The 21,386-nt window shown below is 39.2% G+C and overlaps 1 protein-coding gene across 2 annotated transcripts in view; it reads right to left on the reverse strand.

The window, feature by feature from the left end:
- Nucleotides 1-467: 467 nt before the first annotated feature.
- The window catches only part of unc5da (unc-5 netrin receptor Da), a 156,050-nt gene continuing 135,131 nt past the window's right edge, over nucleotides 468-21,386 (reverse strand). For both annotated transcript variants that reach the window (XM_056732054.1, XM_056732053.1), the window contains 8 exons: nucleotides 20,249-20,641; nucleotides 19,360-19,444; nucleotides 11,804-11,975; nucleotides 8,760-8,987; nucleotides 5,293-5,442; nucleotides 4,229-4,393; nucleotides 3,303-3,481; nucleotides 468-1,299 (listed from right to left, as the gene is read on the reverse strand). In XM_056732054.1, coding sequence (XP_056588032.1) covers nucleotides 1,059-1,299; nucleotides 3,303-3,481; nucleotides 4,229-4,393; nucleotides 5,293-5,442; nucleotides 8,760-8,987; nucleotides 11,804-11,975; nucleotides 19,360-19,444; nucleotides 20,249-20,641 — 1,613 coding nt within the window. In that variant the 3' untranslated portion in view covers nucleotides 468-1,058. The remainder of the gene's footprint in view (nucleotides 1,300-3,302; nucleotides 3,482-4,228; nucleotides 4,394-5,292; nucleotides 5,443-8,759; nucleotides 8,988-11,803; nucleotides 11,976-19,359; nucleotides 19,445-20,248; nucleotides 20,642-21,386) is intronic.

The raw sequence follows: 21,386 nt of genomic DNA on the forward strand, positions 1-21,386 counted from the left end.
GAACCTATTAGCATATCTGGGAGGCCAATGTGTTTTAAAATGCTTTCAGATTTTCATTCCATCTAGACAACGAAGACAAAATCTATTTCTGGATGTATTCAGATGAAACAAAAAAGGATGAAAATTATATATGGACAGGTGATGTCACTCCTCTTGCTTGAGCGGGTATAATCTCCACAACTTTTATTTTGCAGAGTTATGAAATAAAGAATTGGATTCAAATGGCTGTTGGAAATATCTGACACACAGTTGTCCATCATTTGTCATTGTGAGAGACAGATGGTAGAATCAATTAGGTGCTAGAAAAGTATTCTGACCAATCAGCTGTCAAAATGAATGAACCGACTTTTTGAATGTGTCATGAACATGTAGTTTTTCTTTGTAGTTTTTCCTCAAAACAACATAATTGCATATTTTTATAGGCTGCAACATTATTTTCATGTATCATTATACCCTTCAGCTTCCACTGGTTGCTATCCAACAAGCTTTAATAGTATTCAATAATACAGGTGATTTTTCTTTTTTAATCTATTTGCAAACAGAAAGGTACTCAGAAATGCAGACAACCATTTTGGTTTTAAACAGAAATACGCAAAAAAAGTGTCCCACAAAAACGACGACACACTCTGAAGCATTGAGGCAGCCCGGTTTAGTCACGCGGTCCAAGTTGCACAAGCCTGTGGATGCAAATCAACATTTACACTTTTAAGCCTCATTCATTTCGTCTCTACTGAAACAAATAATGTGACGTAAGCACACCCACAATCTTTAGCTGCAAAATTTCGCCAGACAGGCTCAGTGTACTTTTCAGTTTGTTCCGATGTGTTTATGAGTAATTTATAAGAATACCACGTGGATATGTCTGTGTGAGACTTTCTGTGCATCACTGTAGCTTGCCTATTTGGTCACGTCCCATTTATAACACCCTGTTTGTGTCAGTCAAGAAGGGGGAGGAGCAACCGTTTGAAAGGGTGGGGCAACCTTTTAAAGTGCCAACTCCCCTCTCCTCATGTTCTCCTCAGAACTGTATTTTACTCCATATTCCCAAAAAATAGTTCTTAGGTGTGGTCCCTGTCTAGTTCCTCACTGCTTCGGGTTATGGTTGAGTCGATGGAAGGGTGAGTTTTGCTGATGCAGTCCAGAGAGTCCACGCTGGTTGAGTGTTTAGAGTGAATTTTGCCGATTTCCTCTAAAGCGCTGGCCAAAGAGTCCAGATCGCCTCTGTCCTGATGCTGGGCTTCCCATAAACTCAGAATTACAGCGGATGGGCTCGTCTGGCGTGCAAAATAACCGAGGTTCCTGAATAATGGAGATAAGATAAACATAGATCAACATCAAAAGTTGTGAATACTGCATAAAACAATGCAGGTAAAAAGCACTTTGGGCGAGAACTTATCCCACTCTAAAAGTGGGTTTGTTTAGTGAGTTGTGTCTTAAGGATTCGTTTAGCCGAACATCTATCTCCTATTTAAAGCATTTTACTGAATTTAATTGGTTCACATAATTTTGTGAATGTTAAACCTAATTAAGTAAACCGTATATCTATTACATTTGTGTCTATGTGCAATGGACTACATTTTTATTTTTAAATCCTTATTGGCGTAACCTGCATTTTAGTTACATAAATTCTAATTATGCTGTTGAGACACTAAGTTATTACACTCGGTTGCAAGCAGCCTCGGTGTGCCTAACTTTTTATTTAATAATGTCAGCCTGTGATGCCAAAATGCCTCCACGACTTATAAAATTTGTTAAATTAGTTTATAACAGGGAGAAAGATATTACTGGAATTTTGCTGGAAGAAAATCAGCCCATCTTTGCGAGACGTAATCTAATCTAAGTTGAAACCAGAGAAGAGCGTTTGCTGGTGTGTCTAAAAAAGCAGACATAGCCTTCTTTGAAAAAAAAACTGTGCTAAATGCAGATGAATTTTACATTTTTATTTAGAAGATGACCTGTTGACCTCAGGCTGACCTCCTATTATTAATACAACATTTACATCAACCAAACAGCTGAAATATAAAAACTGAGGCATCCGACTGGTCTGAAAAGTCCAGCTTACACCAGCATTAATTCCAATGCAGGATGTGTAACATCATCATTAAGCAGACAACAATAAACCACAGTGCTGCTGGGGCCATGTAAACATTGTGTATTCTCTAATTTTATGACAGGTGCTTGGTGTCCAGCAGGGGGCAGCGTTGCACTACATTAACTCTCGCCCTGAAGCCCTCTGGGTAATTGCTCTCTGCACTGTTAAGGCGAGCCTGCACATCCTCAGAAGGTAATTGCAGAAATGCGCCTAACAAGGAGGAGACATTCTCATTACACACTGCCTGGGGCTCCGACCAGCTAGAAAATTCCCTTAAATCCTTCTGTCTGACTCTTCCAGTCTTATTTCAAAACAGTCTTATTTCTCTTCCAGTCTTATTTCAAAAACAACTTTTTTTCATCACCGGTGAAAAAAATTCACAAGTAAACCCACATAACGCAAAAACACGCGACAGAGTTTAAAACAGATCTGAAACTTAGACATCTCTCGAAATCGTACAAAACACACATAAATGCACATCAAAATTGTGTTCTTGAAGGGATAGTACACCTGAAAATGAAAACTGTTCATCATTACTCATTCTCATGTCATTCAAAATCTGTATGACTTTCTTTCTTCTATAGAACACAGGAGAAGATATTTTGATGTTGGTAACAAACCAACCAACATTGGCCCCTGTTAATTGTAAATCCAAACCACTGAGACATTTATTAAATATCTACTTTTGTCCTTCATAGGAAAAATACAACGGTTTATAATTAAAAAAGTTTTTATAAATAAACAAATTAATAAATATACAGGTTTTGAACAACATGAAGTTTAGTTTAGTTTAGTTTATTTATTTATAGAGCACATTTAAAAACAACAGGAGTTGCAACCAAAGTGCTGGTTGCGAAATAAATGAAGACTGTATTTTTCGTATTCCTTTAAGAAACGTTCTAGATTCTACATCCATAATTAAATCAATGCAATGGTGTTTGGGGCTCGAGGTGTACAGGGTGCATGGTGTGGAGATCTGTGCATCTCATTACAGCACAACCTTTAACGCCTGTGGCTCTGCCCGTGGTTAATGTAACCTTCTGGCTCTTACAGGAAAGCCATGTGCCAAACGAACACAAAGCAAATTAGATGTGGAGACATCCATATGTTGAAGTCCAGTAATGTTTACACATCCGTATGTCGACTGTGTTTACCCGTATGTTTGTTTGTGGGCAAAGCGTGTCCATGTTAACATGCATTAATTGCTCACCTGTCTATGTGGAGTTTCTGTGCTAAAAGCTGCCAGTCTTTGCCCTTGACGTTGGCCGTGTCAAAGGTCGCACAGATCCGCTGTCGTATTGAAAGAGGGATTTTGAAGGCCCTGGACCCCGTCTGGGAGGTGACGGTACAGTCTGATTGTGTGAAGAATGGCACTGTGTCTTTTTCGCTCTGGAGGAACAAAGCATTAAAGAGACAGATTAGGAGTTACCATTACAAATGGATAGTCAATATTGTGTATTTTTCAGTTAGAGCTGTCAAAGTTAATCCAGTAACACGTGTGATTAACTAAGTATATTTCGTTCAGTTTAAGGCCATTAACTTTAATGTTGATTTATACAAATTAACATTAAAGTGGTTCAATTTTGTTCTGTGTGAAACAAATCGAACCTCCGGAGCTGATTGAAACCGGTCTAAGCGGAGCCACATTTAACAGTAAATGATGGGAAAAGATTGTCCTTCTGGGTAATTTAACAGATGAAACGTTTAAATAGTCATTTGCAATCTTTGTATGGTGGAATTTAAGGTCACCCTGCAAAATATCCCCGATGAGTGAAACAACAATCATTCATAGAAACATTCATGTGAACGCTCCAGGCAGGCGACAATAACTTTGCAAACTTAATTTTACAGTAGAGTCCATAAACTTTAGCGGAAAGTTGTTTTGTTATTGAATCACTGCACATTTGCATTGAATTCCATAATGCAAATTTGAAAGATACAGAATCAGTTTTTCATGCTAGCGAGGGGAATACTAAGGGCAGTTGCATACATTTACGGTATCAGTGGCATCCAGACAAATTTGTAAACCTAACAATATCACCTATGCATATTGATTTCTCTTGGAACGGAGTTTACAAAACGGATATATGATCCGAGATATGACAACTTGCAAGACATGATAATTTTCCTCCGCACCTCTGCAATGGTGGTGTAGACTTGCAGGATATGCTCATGACCTTTGACCTGCCGAACACTGATCTTACAAGAGAGCTGATTGGCTGCTGGACTGTAGCGCTCCAGAGAAAAGGCACACTGCAGAGGAGTCTGGTTACTGCACCACACCTGAGAGAAGGTGAATTCCTGTCCAATGCACAAGTGCAACACACAGAGAAACATTTTAGTATATTACAAACAAGAAGAAATTGTCTCCTCTCATGTCCTCTCATCTCTATTGTTATTCTTCTGTTGGCTGCACTGAAGCTAATTTACTAAGTGTCATATCACCGATGGCCTTGCCAGTGCACAGCCTAGTGTGACAAAACATAGCTCGCAATGGGTATGATTGGGATAAAAATGTGTCAGCTCTTATAAAGCTTTTCGGAGAAAAGGAACTGTGGGTAAATAATATATTCAGCATTCTGATAAAAAAACTGTATACTAAAAACTGCTCTTTAAAAATACAAAAGCGTCTTGGCGTAGCACTAACACATAAAACTAGATTGCTTCATTTTCTAAAGAAAATGTAAGCAGGGCATGCCTGTGCCTTTGCTGCCACAATGCTAAAATGCTCTGGGTGGAGGCCAAAGTATTCAGAGCGGTTGTTAATGTGTTTCTATGAGCCTGTAAAAGTGTTCTGGAGGTTTCCGGTGTAGTTTCATATTGAATTAGCATGTTTTATCAATCACAGGTCTGATCACATTCAAAAGTTTAACTGGGTATTAACAACAGCAATAGTTATGGTTGTGTTAACTATCACTTTGTGCTCTTTGTGGATCAAAAACGTTTTGAATTTGACGTTTTTGTAGGCCAATTAAAACCATACGCAGTGGATTGTAAAACCTCTATCTACAGAAAAAAGACAGCAGACTCTAACCATGGCCTCTGGCTAAACTACCTTAAACAGTGCCATATTAATATTCATAAAACCAGTCAAATGAACACTTGAATTTGACATCTCATTAATATTCAACATCATATGCATATTAACAGAACCATGCATATTAATTTGGAGACGGTATCCATATTTATGAGGACGACACCTGGCAGGTGGTAAAAGGTTTGATGCTCCAGAGGAACTGGGGGATGTCTTGGATGGAAACCTGCAGACTAAAAGAGTTCGCTCGGAAGAGGAGGGTCTTGGGTTCCTCCAGTAGGCGGCCACCTCGACCTCGCTCCAGTGATACCACCTCCTGCAAGAAATACAATAATAGAGTTAATACACTAAAAATAGAGTAAAATAATAAATCAAACAAAAAACATAAATCAGTCAAAATAAATCAAACAGAGAGTTAACAAATAAGACTGAAATACACAGAAAAGTGACAAACAAATAAAGTTTATATATATTTAATATTTTTTTCTGAAATTACGACTGCTGCATCCTTTCCACCAAAACAAGACGTTTTGCCCAAATAGCATCTTTACAAAAATACTTCCCTATATGACTTTCTTTCTCCTGTTAAACACAAAAGAAGATATTCCAAAGACAATTGGATCCCATTTACTTATATTGTATGCACACAAAACCAATGTCAATGGGGACCAACAGTTTTCTGTTACCAACATACTTCAAAATATCTTCTTTTGTGTTGTGCAGAGAAAAGCCATACAAAGTAAATGATGACAGAATTTTTTAAAAGTTTATGCAACTTATGCTGTATGTCCATTCATGAAATGTGTTAGTTGTCAAATTAAATAAACTAGTGAGGAAAACTCTGGCAAGCTGACAGGCACAAAAGTGCCCTTAGTTGTAGAAACAAGCACAAATGCTAATACGGCTGCATAAACACATCCGACACATAAAACTATTCAGCTTTGAGAACACAACTCAACTGATTTCTCATGTTTAAATTATTCAGCTGGAAAGAAAATGTCTTCCCACACTACAGAACAGCTATTTTCTGGGTCTGAAGGAACCTTTAATCTTCGTAACCTGAGTAGATGAAGCATAAAGTGATTAAAAATCTCAATGCGAGTTTGACGTTTCCAACCCCCGGTCCAAAAACAGGTAGAAGAAACGCCTGCGTTGCATTTTTCATATACGAGAATGGAATTACAATAACACTCCAGGCCAAAAAATAAAAACAAAACAAAATCCGGTAACAAAACAACTAATAAATCACGAGGCACAATGCCATCAATTACCATCACAGTCGAATACAATGAAAGTCGCCTACCTTTCCCACGTGTGCGAACACAACACACACGCACAATGGAATTGAAAAAAAGACATTGCATGGCATTGAATCTGCTCTGATGAAAGGCACTGGTGATTTTGTGCACTTTGCATCTATTCTGTGGGAATTGTTGACAACGGCAAGGCAGCATTAAGAGCATTAGGTCTCTCCCTCTCTCTCTCTCTCTCTCTCTCTCTCTCTCATTCTCTCTCTCTCTCTCACTGCCTCGGTCACAAAAGACAGGAAAAAAGTCTCTCGCTGTGATGGCTGCTGATCGATACTGGACTGAATTCGTTCAGTTTCCAGGGAGGAATTCATTTGCTGTTTTGTGAAATGCAAACAACACTGCCTGACAACAAAGGGTACAAAGGAAGAAAAAACGGTCGGTGATCGTGTGGACAAACAAAGCGAAATGGAAAGAGCACTGTGGTGTGGAGAAATGCAATCTTTGACCATTAAGTAATGAGTGCGTGCGTCTTCTTTGAGGACCGGACTTCACAAAGCCGTCACAAGCACACGTGCGCGCACACACACAGATGTTTATTTTTATGATGCCAACGTTTCTTTTCTAATGATATTTTTATCCTTTTAACATATTAAAAGCATATTTAGCATATTTAGATTTTCAACAAGGGAACTATTAAATATGTTTTAACCAATTTCCATGGAAACGTTTGGTTGGACCTCATCAACTAATGCTTACAGTGTACTGTTTAGGCTGGAATACAATACATGATGTTTAAAATCTGAACAGATTTTAAACTAGACATCATACACTTGCAGACTTTCTGAAAGTTTCAGATAGAAACACACTAACTGATCAAATCTGCAGACTGGCACAGACGTTCTGCAACAAGTCCAGACTGAAAATCTGGGCAAAATCTGAGCAAAAGTCTTTATTTTAGCCTCAACTTGCAAAGCGTAGTCCTACCAAAAAATCCAGCCACACAAACACAAAGTTGACTGCTATTCTCTGTGTGGGAGAGAGAGCTACAGAGCCACTATGATCAAAATCATAATCATGTTTGTGTACATCTTGGTGCTTCAATACGACATAAAAACATCTTTATTGCTCCATAACCACGACGAGAAAAGCTCCACGTGAAACAATAAACATAAATGACATCAATACAGAAATGATGCTTTGTTTTTTAACAAAAGGCCAGCGCTTGCGATAACTCAGTGTGATGGAAAGTGTGCGAGCGAGCTGGAGAAATGAACAAAGAATTTCCTCAAGCTGCGTCCGCTCAGCTAGACGTTACGCCTAGCAGAATGTAAATCACTTTTAATTAGCACTCGGAAAGAAATCGGTCACGTTCTGAACGCGGGGAAGGACTCGTGCGACACAGGAAGCGTGAAAGTGGCTGACCGTGTTTTAGTAATTTAAGAACGCATTCTATGAGCCAATAGATGTGTGCATTTAAGAAAGCGCGAGAGAGAGAGCCCAGTTGACTTTCGGTGGAGCGTAAAACCAGAGTACCCACAAAGCATGACGGCCAGCCATAACATGTCACCGCATTAATTCAAATATCCATTAAGCCGTGGATTTTTATCTAATGGCACAAGCAATTTATGGGGGAAATTTATCATGACATTTAAGAAGACATCATCTAAGGTGAAAATTAAGTCTATGGAAAAGATTTCAGCTGGTAGGTGCTGGTTTTATGGTGTCTGGCTGGTTTAGCAGTATAGCAATGCTGTTCACCAGTACAACTTGTGCTTGCATGTATTATACAACTAAAATTGCAAAAATGAAGTGTAGGAACAAAAGACGCATCCTATCTAAAAGCGAATGCTCACCCAGATCTGCCTGAAACTCCTTGTGTAACCACCCCCCCACAAATCTGCCTCAGTTCGTGGTATAAGTTGACTAAGACCGCTCAAATGTTTACGCAAGTAAGATGGGCGTACCTGTCAGTACAATTGCTTTGAAACCTGATGTTCCAAATATGGTAAGAGGCGTTACATTTCTGTCACACGCTTGCAGTATTTGACCAATCACTGCGCACTGGTTAACTGGCCAATCGTAGCACACTTCGCTTTTCAGAGCTTGAGCTTTGTCAAAAATCTGCCATTTCAGAGAGGCAGGGCAAAGAAGAGATACAAATATGCAAGTATGTGGAATATACAGCGTTTGAGCGTTTATACACATTGCATTCCATCTAAAACAAACGATAATATTTGTTTTAGCCGTTTCATAAGAGCCCTTTAATGGTAAAGCTTGTATTGCATCCGGATAAAAGAAAGGTGGATAAATGTAAACACGTGATGCTGGTCTTTTCTGCATAGAAGTAACAAACACACTCGACTGTACTTAAAAGCCTTCGTACCTGAAAGGTATGAGGTGTATCATCCACGCAGTACACTCGAATGCTATAGTTTAGAAAGTTTGGCTCCATGTTTCCAAACGCAGCCAGTCGGATTCTCTTCCCGGCTGCTTGAGTGAGGGCCTCTCCCACTAAAGCGTAACACCCTGGTCTCTCGACCAAAAGGTGGCAGCACTGAGTGTCCAACAGGCAGTAACAACAGGTGCTCTCTGCTTCCACGGCCATTACCTCCTATCAAACACGCAGAAACATATGAGACAATTTGAAATAGTGTAAATCGTTGTACTGTTTATAGCGTAAACAAAAATAAAATAGCTAATACATATGTTATAAAATACAACTTTGACATAATAAAAGGTCAAAAAAGATAATTCATTTTAAATGTAGCACATTGTACGAAATGAACATCAATTATAAGGATGGTTCACACAAAAATAAAAAACAATCTCATCGTTTATCCCCCCATTTAAAACCTGTCTGACTGATTCTGTGTAACACAAATGAAGATATTTTGAGAAATGTCTTAAAATGTGGTTTTGTGTCCATACAATGGAAGTCTATGGGGTTTAGTATTGCTTTGCTACCGTCGTTCTTCAAAATATCTTATTTCGTGTTCTGCTCATAACAAAGGATCGACTGACTGTTTTCGAAAGATCCTGAGTAAATGTAGAAAGTAAATGAATATTTGCTACGAACCATCTCCCCAAAACCCTGTTCAGACAGCAAGCGACAAAGTCTTTGTGTGTCGCTTGTCTCTTGCTATGAGATCATTAGAAGGCGTTTCTAGCTTTGGTTGTAACAGTTTGAACAAATCCTCCAGTAACTGATGAGAGATGGATGACGTAAGCTCCACTGCAATTGGTTGTCGCTTGTGAAAATCACTCATCATTTGCATAAAGTTCTCAACCTTTGTCGTTAGACTCCCTTCTCTGGACACGCCCACTTCCTGTTGCCACCGGTCACTGTCGCTTGTGTCACCTGAAGTCGCCGGCTCTCCACTGAAATAAATGAGATCCCTACTCGCTTGCGGTCTGAACAGTCCAAATGACAATTTCTAACTTGGCAACCCAGAGCTTTTTCACACTCCGGCTTCATTTCAAACTGCATGGTCAGCAGAAAAGTGAAAATGCACACTGTAAAAAGGTGAAGATCTTTAGCTGAAATTATGCTCCCCGTTTTTTTGTATTGCGCTACAGATGGAAGCACAGCTTGAATATTATTATATGCATCTGGTATTTGAATGTCAGGAACAGTAGGTGTGTAGCGGCCAGCAGGTATTCAGAGTCCAGGGTCTCTTTTTCTCTGGCTCAATATAGCAGAAGCTAAGCATAACTTTGCCCCCTGGAGCGACCCACGGTATCCGGAATACTAGACCGCTTGATATTTCAGAAAGAAGCTTGACATCACACGGGAAGCATTGTCTATTACCCACAAATCGGTGGGTGCACATTAATATACTCTTTCTGTATCTCTCACACACACACAATTGCACAAAAACAGTGTTATTCCCAATTCTGTGGGGACATTACTTGCTGCCTGTCTCGCACTTGCACTCGCATTACGCCTGCGAGGAAAAAAGCTCATTATTTCGAACATAATCGTCAGAGGTCTGTGGGTCTTTAACATAGTGTCAAAATGACTCACTTTCACAGGAAGAAAAAGAGTTGATTGGTGTTGTGATGTGTCTTGGAATTAGAGCGTCTGCGTTTGATTATAGTCTGCAGAAATGTCAGGTTGCACACACACGTATGTACGTGCACTCAGCTACACATATACAAACAGAGAGCTGGTTTCCCCAGGGCGAGGCCGCATCAATGACCTCCAACGCAACTTTGATGACGTTATGACTCTTGAAGAGAATCAAACTCTTATAAAGGAAATCAAAATATAGAGACGTGAAAGAAAGCACAGTGTTTAAAGAAAAAGCACACCGAGTTCTGAGGAAAGTGCATCAACAGAAGTAGACGTGTGGGAAGTTCGGTCTACAATGAGAGAACATGCTATTGATATACACAAAGAGTTTAGGTAACCTTTAACACATCTGAATTTAATATGACACTTATGTTCTTTATAGTCACAAGCGTCTATATTCTTCTCATTATTGAGATTCAGCTTGTGAAGTAAATACACTCATTCAAGACACTTTTCCAGTTTGTGCATTTGTGGCTAAAGTGTAGTTGCCTAAGAATAAAAATGTCAAGTTCTGTTCTATTCTATTTTTTAAGTGGAACGCAAAATCATTTTAGAAGAATCAATTTGCAGCTCTTACTATACAATCACAACCTGTTGATGCATGCGACTGGCCCGAAGTTAACTTTCGGTTGGTGTTTGGTTATAATATAACAATTTATTTTATATTTAATTTATATTAATATTCATGTATATTAAAACTTTATTTCAGTGATTCTCGACGGGGGGGTTAAGGCCCAAAAGGGGGCCCCAGCTGACTTCCAAGGGGGCCTCAAGATGAACAATATTTTTGTTGGTCATCTTATTTGGCCTTTTGAATAGTTTTCCAAACGTTTTTCCAGTTATTATTAAGCTCTAAAATATTTTATTAGGTAGAAATGTTGGTTTTGGGAGTGGGAGGGGGGCCTACGAATATTGTTGAATACAATGGGGGGCATTGGAGTCAAAAAGGTTGAGAACCCCTGCTTTATTGTATATTCATTGTATTAAATTGAAACTACTCAACAGTTATTGATTCTCTGCGGAGGAAGTTGAGTGTGGCCACATAACATTTATGTTGTTGCCACTGAAACCATCTATAACCTTTAAAATAAATAACAATAAAAAAAAAAGTATTAATTTACTGATAACCTTGTCTGACAAACTAGCTGAATTTGGGTTTGGAACACAATTATTATTTATGCCTAAACTATTTCTTAAAAGATGTGGTAAACAAAAGCTTCCGGGTTCGAGATCCCGCTCCAGGGGGCCGTCCTTGTAACCTACAGTACATGGTTAAATAAACAATATTCTAAGGTTACGCGCACAAAAAGCGCTGTTCAGTCACACTGATCTATGTGTACTCCGTGCACTCTTACCTCCCAGCTGTTGTCCTGGGTTTGTCTCTTGAGCTTAATACTCCAGTCTTCCGAACTCACATCTGCACAGTGGGCTATCGTCAAGGCAACGGGGCAGGAAAGAATCAGGCCAGGTGGGCCGTATGTTACCTCTGGACTCAGAAGAATCTCCTGACCTTCATCAGACAAAGAACTGAAGAGAAAGACAGTGAATAATTAATATAGTTAAAAAAAGAGGGCTATTTGCTTTGTAATTTGTATTGTGACACTGCTAATATTGGTGACTCATGATGATTAATCGCTTGTTTTTCCTTATTTCTAAATGGATAAAATGGTCTGTTAAATAAATAAATGTAAAAATGTAACGCTTCTGATTCACTTAACAGGCACGAGTGGAAAAGATGGAAAGATATTAACGCACACGTACACAAACACGCACAGCAAACGGCCTAAAACACTCTTGAGGGGGGAATTCACTCAGAATGAATAATTGTGTCAATTATGTTGTTGTCTGCATTGTTGCAGCACTTGATTTACTAAAGGAATTATACAAATCAGATGCAACACACAGGCCTGCAAAATGAATGCAGGTCCCACTGTTAATCAAATATTTTCAAAGTTGAACCTGAACCTATACTGAAAAACTATTTTAGCTGGTTAAGCAGGCTGGTTTTAGTAAGGTTTTGGCCTTTTTTGCTGGTCAAGCTGGTTTTAGGTGGACAGACTAAAACCAGCTTGTCCAGCCTGACCAGATTTGGCATGTTTTGTGGACCAGCTTAGACCAGCTACTTCCATCTTAAACCAGCTAAGACCACCAGTAAAATGTCAAGGTAAACATGTCACCCCTGAATGCTATCTGAGGTGATTAAAAATTAAAAAAAACGTTGCCCACTATTAACAAAAACAGACTAAATAACCTTGCGTGCAGCGCTCAAGGGAAATCTTTGCTCAATATGTGCCTCAGTGTCAAAACACGAGCATCGATTCTGCCCGAAGATGCTAATGTTGAAATTAGTTGAGTTAATAAAGATGGGAGCCAGCCACCGAGATAGCTGAACAGACAGGTAGATACGTCAATGAAAACATGCCGAGTAGCCGCACAGCGGTCCCGAGAAACTCAAACACCACAGATAAGCCTGCAGACTCAGCGCTAATACAGATATATTGTACTTTGTGATAGAAGTGGTGATTCCAGGGGGCATCTGAACTTGATTGGGTGTGTGTGTGTGTGTGTGTGAGTTCAATGGGTCGATTGTGTTGTTTGAAGTGCTTTCTGAGGAGCCTGGTGACATATTGAGACAGTTTGGATGTGTTAGCGTCGATCGATATGACTGCTGTGGATCCTCAACAAGGATTAGTCATCTGAAGCAGGAAGAGATCAGACTGGGCTAGGCAGCACCGGCGTGAACTAACACATTGACACAGCAGATTACGTAAACCAGACACCTGCTGTCAAAAATACATGATGATTTACAATTTATGCTCGATGCAGTGAGCACAGATTTAAACTAGATTTCGTTTTACGCTTCATGAGGAAATTGTGGTGGTTGTGCACAACAACACGCCGGAGCATTGCCATGTATTTGCTAAGTTTTCTGAGCAGAATTTATTTACAGTGTCTGCTTTTTAGGTGGTTATGGGTGATTGGTATTTGTCTGCTAGTCAATAACAGTTAAAGACAGTTTATCGGGGTTCTCAACCTTTTTGACTCCGAGGCCCCACACTTAAACAAAAACTCAAAATTAAAATATTTTAGAGCTTGACGTTAAGTCAAATAATATTTCATAATAAAAATGGCCAAACAATAAGACATATCTTGGTTTATAGTTTTTTATTTCTGTCCTCATTTTGTCTCAATTTTTTAATATTGGTCATCCTTGAGGCCCCCTTGACCACTGGTTTAATCCATTCATGTCATTTTCATCAATTCTTAAGAAAAATGTACACTTACATATGTACATACATTTTGAACAAAACACAGAGGAAATTGCATTAAAAAGATGCAATCCAGATGCTATACTCTTTCAAAGATGAGTAACAGCACCCCCTACTTTATGACAGTAAAAACATGGAAAGTCATAAAAACTTATCAACGGCATTGAACAGTAGGGCTAAAAATGACTGATATTCTATATAATGGCAGGGAAAGAGTCAAGTATGGGCTAAAAAATGTCACTCGCTATAGCAAGCACCACTAATAAAGATGGCTCTTTCACACAAACACAAGCATGATGTCGAGTGCTGTTTTTACAATCGGAGCACTTTTTCATTCTAGGAAGGTGGCACGCTGCGACAGCCGTCAAATTACAGCAGCCGACACTGTACGGTGTCAACAGGCCAGTCACTTAACACGCTTCTGAACAACTCTCTCACTTCATTTGCACTCTTTGTTTACATGTTGATTTATTTATTTTGAGTAATTACCTGCTCCCTCCTCTCACTCTCCACCTATTGGCATTGTATCCAAATTCTTTTGTGTCTGAAAAAGCCAATTAATGCTGATGAAGTGACTAAGCGTGTCATTTTGTTGAGGAGATAGAGCGAGTTACCTGACATTTTACAGTCTAATGAAGCGTCACACACCCAAAGCGCATTAATGCTCACACAGGTACATAAAATGCACATCAAAACGGAACGAAATGTTGTTGAAACATCCGAAACGGCGACATACGGGTGAAAAGTGATCTAAGGAACCCCTCTATGCTTTTCATAATAAGAGTGTTTTTTGGTTACCAGTGTTTTGGAGAGCTAATTATGATTCTGGTTCTTTGGTTCCAAGCCACTGTTCTTCTCTTTACACACACACAGAGACCAACGGGCTTAATATCAACCAAAACTGGTCTCTCGGGAAGCATCACAAGGGTCTTTATTGCATTCCGAGCCACAGAGATTATGGCCTGATCGATATCTACAATTATCCCCAGATAAGAGTGAGTGGCTGAGACACTTGGTTTAGAGTCGGTGAGCGTTTGTTGGTAGAGCCCTGTATGTTACGTATGTTGGAGAGACCTCAGCCTAATGTAAATGGTCATAGTAGGTGTTTACATAGTTGATGCTGTGAGACCATTTCAAAATTACTTTCAGTTTCTCTAAATGTACTATTTATAGGTATTTGTTTAATTAAAATGATCATTGTTGTTTTATTTTGTACTAACACCATTTTCCCGAAAATTTCACATCTATTTTTGTTATTTGTATATATTTGCATTTATTTGTAGACAATAAAAATTTTTTAGAAACCGGTCAAAATAACAGAAGAGATGCTCTGTCGTTTTTCTGACATCAAATACTGCAAAGAAAACAAGTTCATGTTCACTTTTAAGCAATACAGTCAAAATTGTACATGTATTCAGGAAAAGTTCAAATATTATATTTCATGTGACAACCTCCTTTCATGTAATAACCTGCTTTCGTCTGTCTTGTCATGCTGTCAATCTTTCAAGTTGCTGTTGGATGACTTTATGTCACTCCTGAGGATTGATTTTGTTGAAATTCAACAGACACTGCACTGGAATGGCCACAATTCATTTTTTCCACGACTGTAAGTGTATAGGTGAAAATGTCTCTGTTTTTTAAAAAGGATTCAGCTTTTTTACTGCTCCACATTAATATTCTGGAATGGAAATTCTTTGTTGATGAACTGCAGCAGTGCATCATATTACAAATAAGATGAATGATAATTTATCCATGAATTAAACTCCCCTGGAATGCTAACAATTTTTAAAGATGTATCTCCACACATTTTTCTTTAAAAATGATATCCTTGTCTGTGGCCAGGAACAGTGAAATTGTTCAAAGTTTGTATTAAATTCCTATTCATAATTTACATCATCTACTCCACATATGCACTGTTGTGTTTAAACCATTGGTATTCACACAACACTCATATCTATTAAATGTCATCTCATATTGTCCTATTCTAACAACTCATACATCAATGGAAAAGGTATATATTCAGCTTTCAGATTATGTAAAAATATCAATTTCGAAATATTGACTATTAGACTGGTTTTGTTGTCCAAGGTCACATATGAAATCGCCAATGGTCATTGTCACTCACGTTTCCTCAAATCTCCAACCATTGTCAACAACGTGGACGTAATTGGTGCAGTGGCGTCCTGTTTAAATTGTCAGCTAGCTAGCAGCCATGAGTCCGCCCATTATTTATTTTCCCATGATTCATCAAATGTAAATAGGCACCTTTGATGCAGTGCTAATAGCAACAGACACACTTTGACGGTTGATTTATTGGAACTACCGTCCGGCATGATAACCAGAGAAACTGCAGCTTTCATTAATCAGAGTGTACTTTCATTAACACATCCTGAATTATTTCCCAGCAATACAAATGGTCTGTGTGACATCCCAGTAAATCCGCGGGGAATCGTACAGAGGAGCTTTAAGTTCTGCAAACAGCTCAGAGGTCTGAGCTACCTCAATCCTATCACAGCGAACAAATAAAAAGTCTCTGATTGATCTTTTTTCATGACTCTTCTCTCTATAGCCGCGGTTATGCAGAGTCTGCAGATCATGAGGCTAAATTTAGGAGCTCCTGCGGATTGATTTCTGTCTCCCCTCCCCCCCCCTCCACCTACTGTAGATGCTTTGTGGTCCAAATTCAGTGTTGTGGATTGAATTTCTATCTGCCAGTCTCAAGCAATGTCAAAAGATAGGCTTTGACTGACAGTTGGGCTGCGCATCTATAGTTTGACTGACGGGTGGCTGCTCAGTGGCGTGTTGGCCAGGAGATGGGGGAAGCAAACAGCTTTCGGCTTATCGTACGCTAGCAGGAACCTTCATCCGTGGCTTGTTGAGATTGAGGTTTTCATCAAGGACCGGCGAAAAAATGCTGAGGAGTCTCGGTACACTCGTGACCCTTGATCTCCATCAGTCCCAGGAAGTCTAAGAAAGCGGATGAGGATTGAGAATGTGGAGAAGGTGTCTCTGTCTAATTCTAGGTGATATTTTTCAGTTTTTCTGTTTAAATACTGCAGTCACTAAAGTTTGTAATCACTTTCTGAAGCAATTATCTGAAGGGTTAATCCCAAAGTTAAGCAGCTCACAGAAACAAAGTAAACAACATTCTGGGAGATTTTAATTCCTTAAAGGTATAGTTCTCCCAAAAATTGAAATTCTTTCAGTGCTTACTCACCCCCATGCCATTCCAAACCTGTTTGATTTTTTCTTCTTCTTTAGATCACAAAAGAAGATATTCTGAAGAAAGTTGGTGCCCCAAAACATAGACATTACTCAATATACCTTCTTTTCTGTTCCACAGCAGAGTCATATACATGCTTTTGAAAGACATGAGGGTGAATAAATAATGACAATTTTTGATGTTGGGTGAACTATCCCTTGACGGATATTTAAATATACAGCACTATTTTACTTTTACAAGACCATTATCAAGATTACCACTTTCTTTAAAATACTTGCTTATTTTCTGTTCCGTCAGATAAAATAATGATAACACAGTGTAAAAAATATTTGTTTCGCCCAACCTTTTTGTACTTCTTGTACAATTCTGTTGTGCTAATTATTGTGGTAATATTTATTTTCATTTAGCATCAATGTTTTACTGTATATTCAGCTCAAGTAAATTTTGAGCTTATATCATTAATTACGATTTATAGGTCTCTTGCAAATAAACAAAAAATGTAAAAAAATGTAAGAAAATTCAAGACATTTCTGTAGCACAGGGAAGGTGGGCTGAAGTGACGATGGGTGACTACGTCTGGAACTTTGTTCGTGTGGACAGTATTAGTCATAAAAAACGAAAACTATCAAATGTACTCGTCTGAAGTTTTGGACAACTTATTTTTAGTAAAAGTTAACTGTTGTTTTGTTATTGTGTTATTGTATCAAAATATTGTGATGAAAATTATGTCATTTTTCGTTTTCAGCATTTTAATCTTGATAAAGAAACATAAAAGTTATATTGTGTAATCATTTTCAGGCACATTTTCACACAAGTACAAGGAGCTATAAAGTCTGTTGAGAATTAAAATACAGTACTGGAGAAAACATACGAAATGGAATTGACTGACAAACAGAATGACAATGAATTGAACGGGGGTGAAATACCATTCCGGCTCAATCGAACACCCGCTTTGCTGTTCCGCCGCTTTACAGGCACCATCTTTTTTCCTTTTTGCGACAGGCTGGCACAGCTGGCTGATAACCTACTGGACTCAGCTGTGTTTAACCACTCACCCTGGCGTCGAGCAGCGCCGCTCTCGCACCAGGCCCGGAATACTAACGCTATGAAGGTACACCATTTTAAATGAGCCCCAGGGGATCCAGTCGCACCTAGCTGCCTTCAATATACAGAGCTACCGCTGTAACTGCAACCCTGCTCTAAAACATAATGCCCTCTCTCAGAGCGGAGAGCCGGAGACTGCGGGTAAGATTGAAGGTAAGGAAGGTAAAATGAGGTTAAGAAATAAATGTGTATGGAGAGAATATACCAGCGTGTGCTGTAAAAGTGTAGTTTACCCAAAAATGAAAACTCTAACATCATTTATACACCATGATGTTGTTCCTAAACTGTATTGCTTTTCTTTCCGTGGAACACAGAATGTGATTGTTTTTTTTAGGATGCAATTATACTGAATGGGGATTGAAGCTTTAAAAGAAAAATGACACAAAAAGCAGCATAAAAGTATCATAAAAAAGTCAATCTCACAAATGTGGCAAGCATGGCTAAAATGGAGGGCACCCCCCCAAAAAATAGCGTTTTTTCAAAACCTGTATTCTGTGAGGTTTTTTTCTGTGGAAGACAAAAGAAGATATTTTGACAAATGCGATTTGTGTTCATACAGTTAAAATCAATGAGTGTCAATGTTGTTTGGTTATCAATGTTCTTCAGAATATCTTATTTTGTGTTCTGCCGAAGACAAAAAGTCATTTAGGTTTGGAATGGAGGTTGAGTAAATAATGAAGAATTTTCTTATTTGTGTGAACTATTCTTTACATTTTTCTCACACACCGTATGACTTCCTTCAACTACATGGTGTGTTTGTGTCTTTTATAAATATGAAAGCTCAAGTTGTCATTCATTGTGAGCAAATGATGACATATATTTTAATAAAATTGACAAATCCTTAAAAGTCAAGTGTATGCAATTTAGCGGCGTCTACTGGTGAGGTTGTGAATTGCAATCAACGGCTCACACTACCCCTCCCTTTCGAAGCACTACAGTGGCTGAGAAAGGACTAAGATGTTGTCATGTTTTTGCCTAAGTAGATAACATATTTACGAAACCTGCTTAGTAGAGCAGTTTGTCCGTTTAGGGCTAATGTAGCAACATCACACCAAATTCCATGCAAGGGAACATGTGGTGTAAAAATAGCTCATTCTAAGCTAATAAAAACATAACGCTTCATTATGTAATTTCTTTATGCACCTCCGAGGACATAGTTATGTAAATTATATTGGATTTGTGTCAACAGATCCTCCAAGAAAATACACATTGGACCTTTAACTAACCAAGCAAGACAAGTTGTTCAGTGTGTGCCTGACAGAGAAACAGTTGAATACAGCTTGAGTTTCGTGCGTCACTGTCTTGGATATATTACCTGGAGGCCTGCTGGGTAATGCTTATGTACAGTTCCCAGGTTGTGTCCTCTTCGATCGCGCCTTGTGGCACCAGCAAACTCACACCTGGCCAAAGATAACACACAGATACACACTCAAAACAAAACAATTCATATGATCCTACAACATGACTGAATGGGTCTTTGATGCTCAACTGAAACAAGCAAAAGTTCCTCTTTAGACGCCTTGATTTCCCAGAAGCCCTTTCAGCAGAATGAATAGTACGGTGCTGGCCCGGAATCATGAAACGACAGAGCATTGTGGGATTCCTACATGACAGCATGTGCTCTTAAAAATCAATGTAAAGCCTCCCTCATGAAAGGGCGCGGGCACAAGGGCAGCAGCTTAGTGAAGCGTGATAAGGTGCCAGTAGAGCTGTTAAGAGTCAGTATTCGGCTGTAAAGATCTTAAAAATGGCTCAGCAAAAACTACAGTATGCTTCAACGGATCTGCTAGCCTCTAACCTTTCTCACTCTCTCACACGCTTCGGCCCGCCTGTCAAGACTCTTTACCGCGTGAGACAGGATCAGAGGTGAGGAAAGAGCGAGGGTATGTAAAAGAGAAAGAGAGGGAGGAATGGACCCTGGATATTTCGGAATCAATGCTGCCCTACTGGTCTGTCTGCCTGTGTCAGCTGCTCATACTCTCAGTTGCTGGGTGCTGTGCCCACAATCTCTTCGACACACATCACTGGAGATGCTACGTGCGAGACAGAAAGAGAGGCCAATGGGATGTTGTGACAGAAACTCAGCTTCAAGACCTCAGTTGCTGCAGCAGTGTTTGTTGTCATTTCTCATTTAGCGTACTTGCTGTCTTCCTGTCTGGTCTACAGCTTGTATCGAATGCAAAAAACACACAAAGTTCAATCACCTGTATTGGGGACTACCAGTCGCCCACCGCTGTGCCCAAACACCCCGCTGGTCCTAAGCGGTCTTTTACACGTATTGGAAACCAGTGATGGCTGGGCAGGGGTCAACTGACTCCTCCCCCTCCCGCCCAGGGTGCCACCTCCCACGTCCTGCACCACGCCACGAGGAAAGGTTTGGTAAGGGGCTTTTGCATGGTACTCCGCCCTCTCTGACACACCTAGGGACACCATGAATGAACTGTGAACTTTGACCTTGAGGTCAGGGAGGGGGTCAAACAGCGCAGGTTCAGGGATGAGCTCTTTCTCCATGGAGTCAGGAAAACAGATGGGGCCGGTGTAAGTCCGTGACACGGTCAGATCGGGCTGCATGGAGGAGTTCATTAACAGAGGGTTACCTGGAAGACAAAGTAGGAAAGGAACAGCTTTAAACTACATACTATGTACATGTACAACATAATCTACAATAGTCACACAGATAAAGAAGTTTAAGGCCGCTGTAATCGGTTCTGTGGGCCTATTATACACATAACATTGTGTCCAGGTACTGTAAGCAGATCTTCATGTAATTGAAGCCTCCAAAATTCTGCTGAAAGCTTTCATATTTTCGCTGAATTTATAAGATTGTCATTGTTGTACACATCCTCCGCCCTTTGCTTGTTTGTTTATTAAATAATTTAATATTTAGAGGACATTAAATATTTATTGAATATTCAATAATTCAATAATGCTTTCAGTTACCAATATGAGTGCAGCACTCTCAGCAATGTTTAGCACATTTTAATCTCATTTACAGATTAAAGGAGAACATGTTCAAAAACAAGACTCTGCTACCGCCAACCGCTCTGTTTATTTCAGATTATGCACACCAGGGGGTCAAGTATCACAACTGGTTTGCTTTTGCAGTTAAACTGTGCTGGTAGATGCTGTAAAGACACCAAAAAGGCGGTTTCATTGGACGCACTTGCCTGGCCTTAAGTTAACTTCCGGTCTGTGGTAATAATATAACAGTTTATTTAATATTTATTTATAATAACATTCATTTATATGAATATTCTATTGTATAGTATTTGTATTAAATTAAATGAAAACTACACATTAGTTATTGATTTTTTTTGCCACAGAGTTTGGGCCACATAACAT

Source organism: Triplophysa dalaica, chromosome 19 (genome assembly GCF_015846415.1).
Source record: "Triplophysa dalaica isolate WHDGS20190420 chromosome 19, ASM1584641v1, whole genome shotgun sequence".
NCBI classification, from domain to species: domain Eukaryota; kingdom Metazoa; phylum Chordata; class Actinopteri; order Cypriniformes; family Nemacheilidae; genus Triplophysa; species Triplophysa dalaica.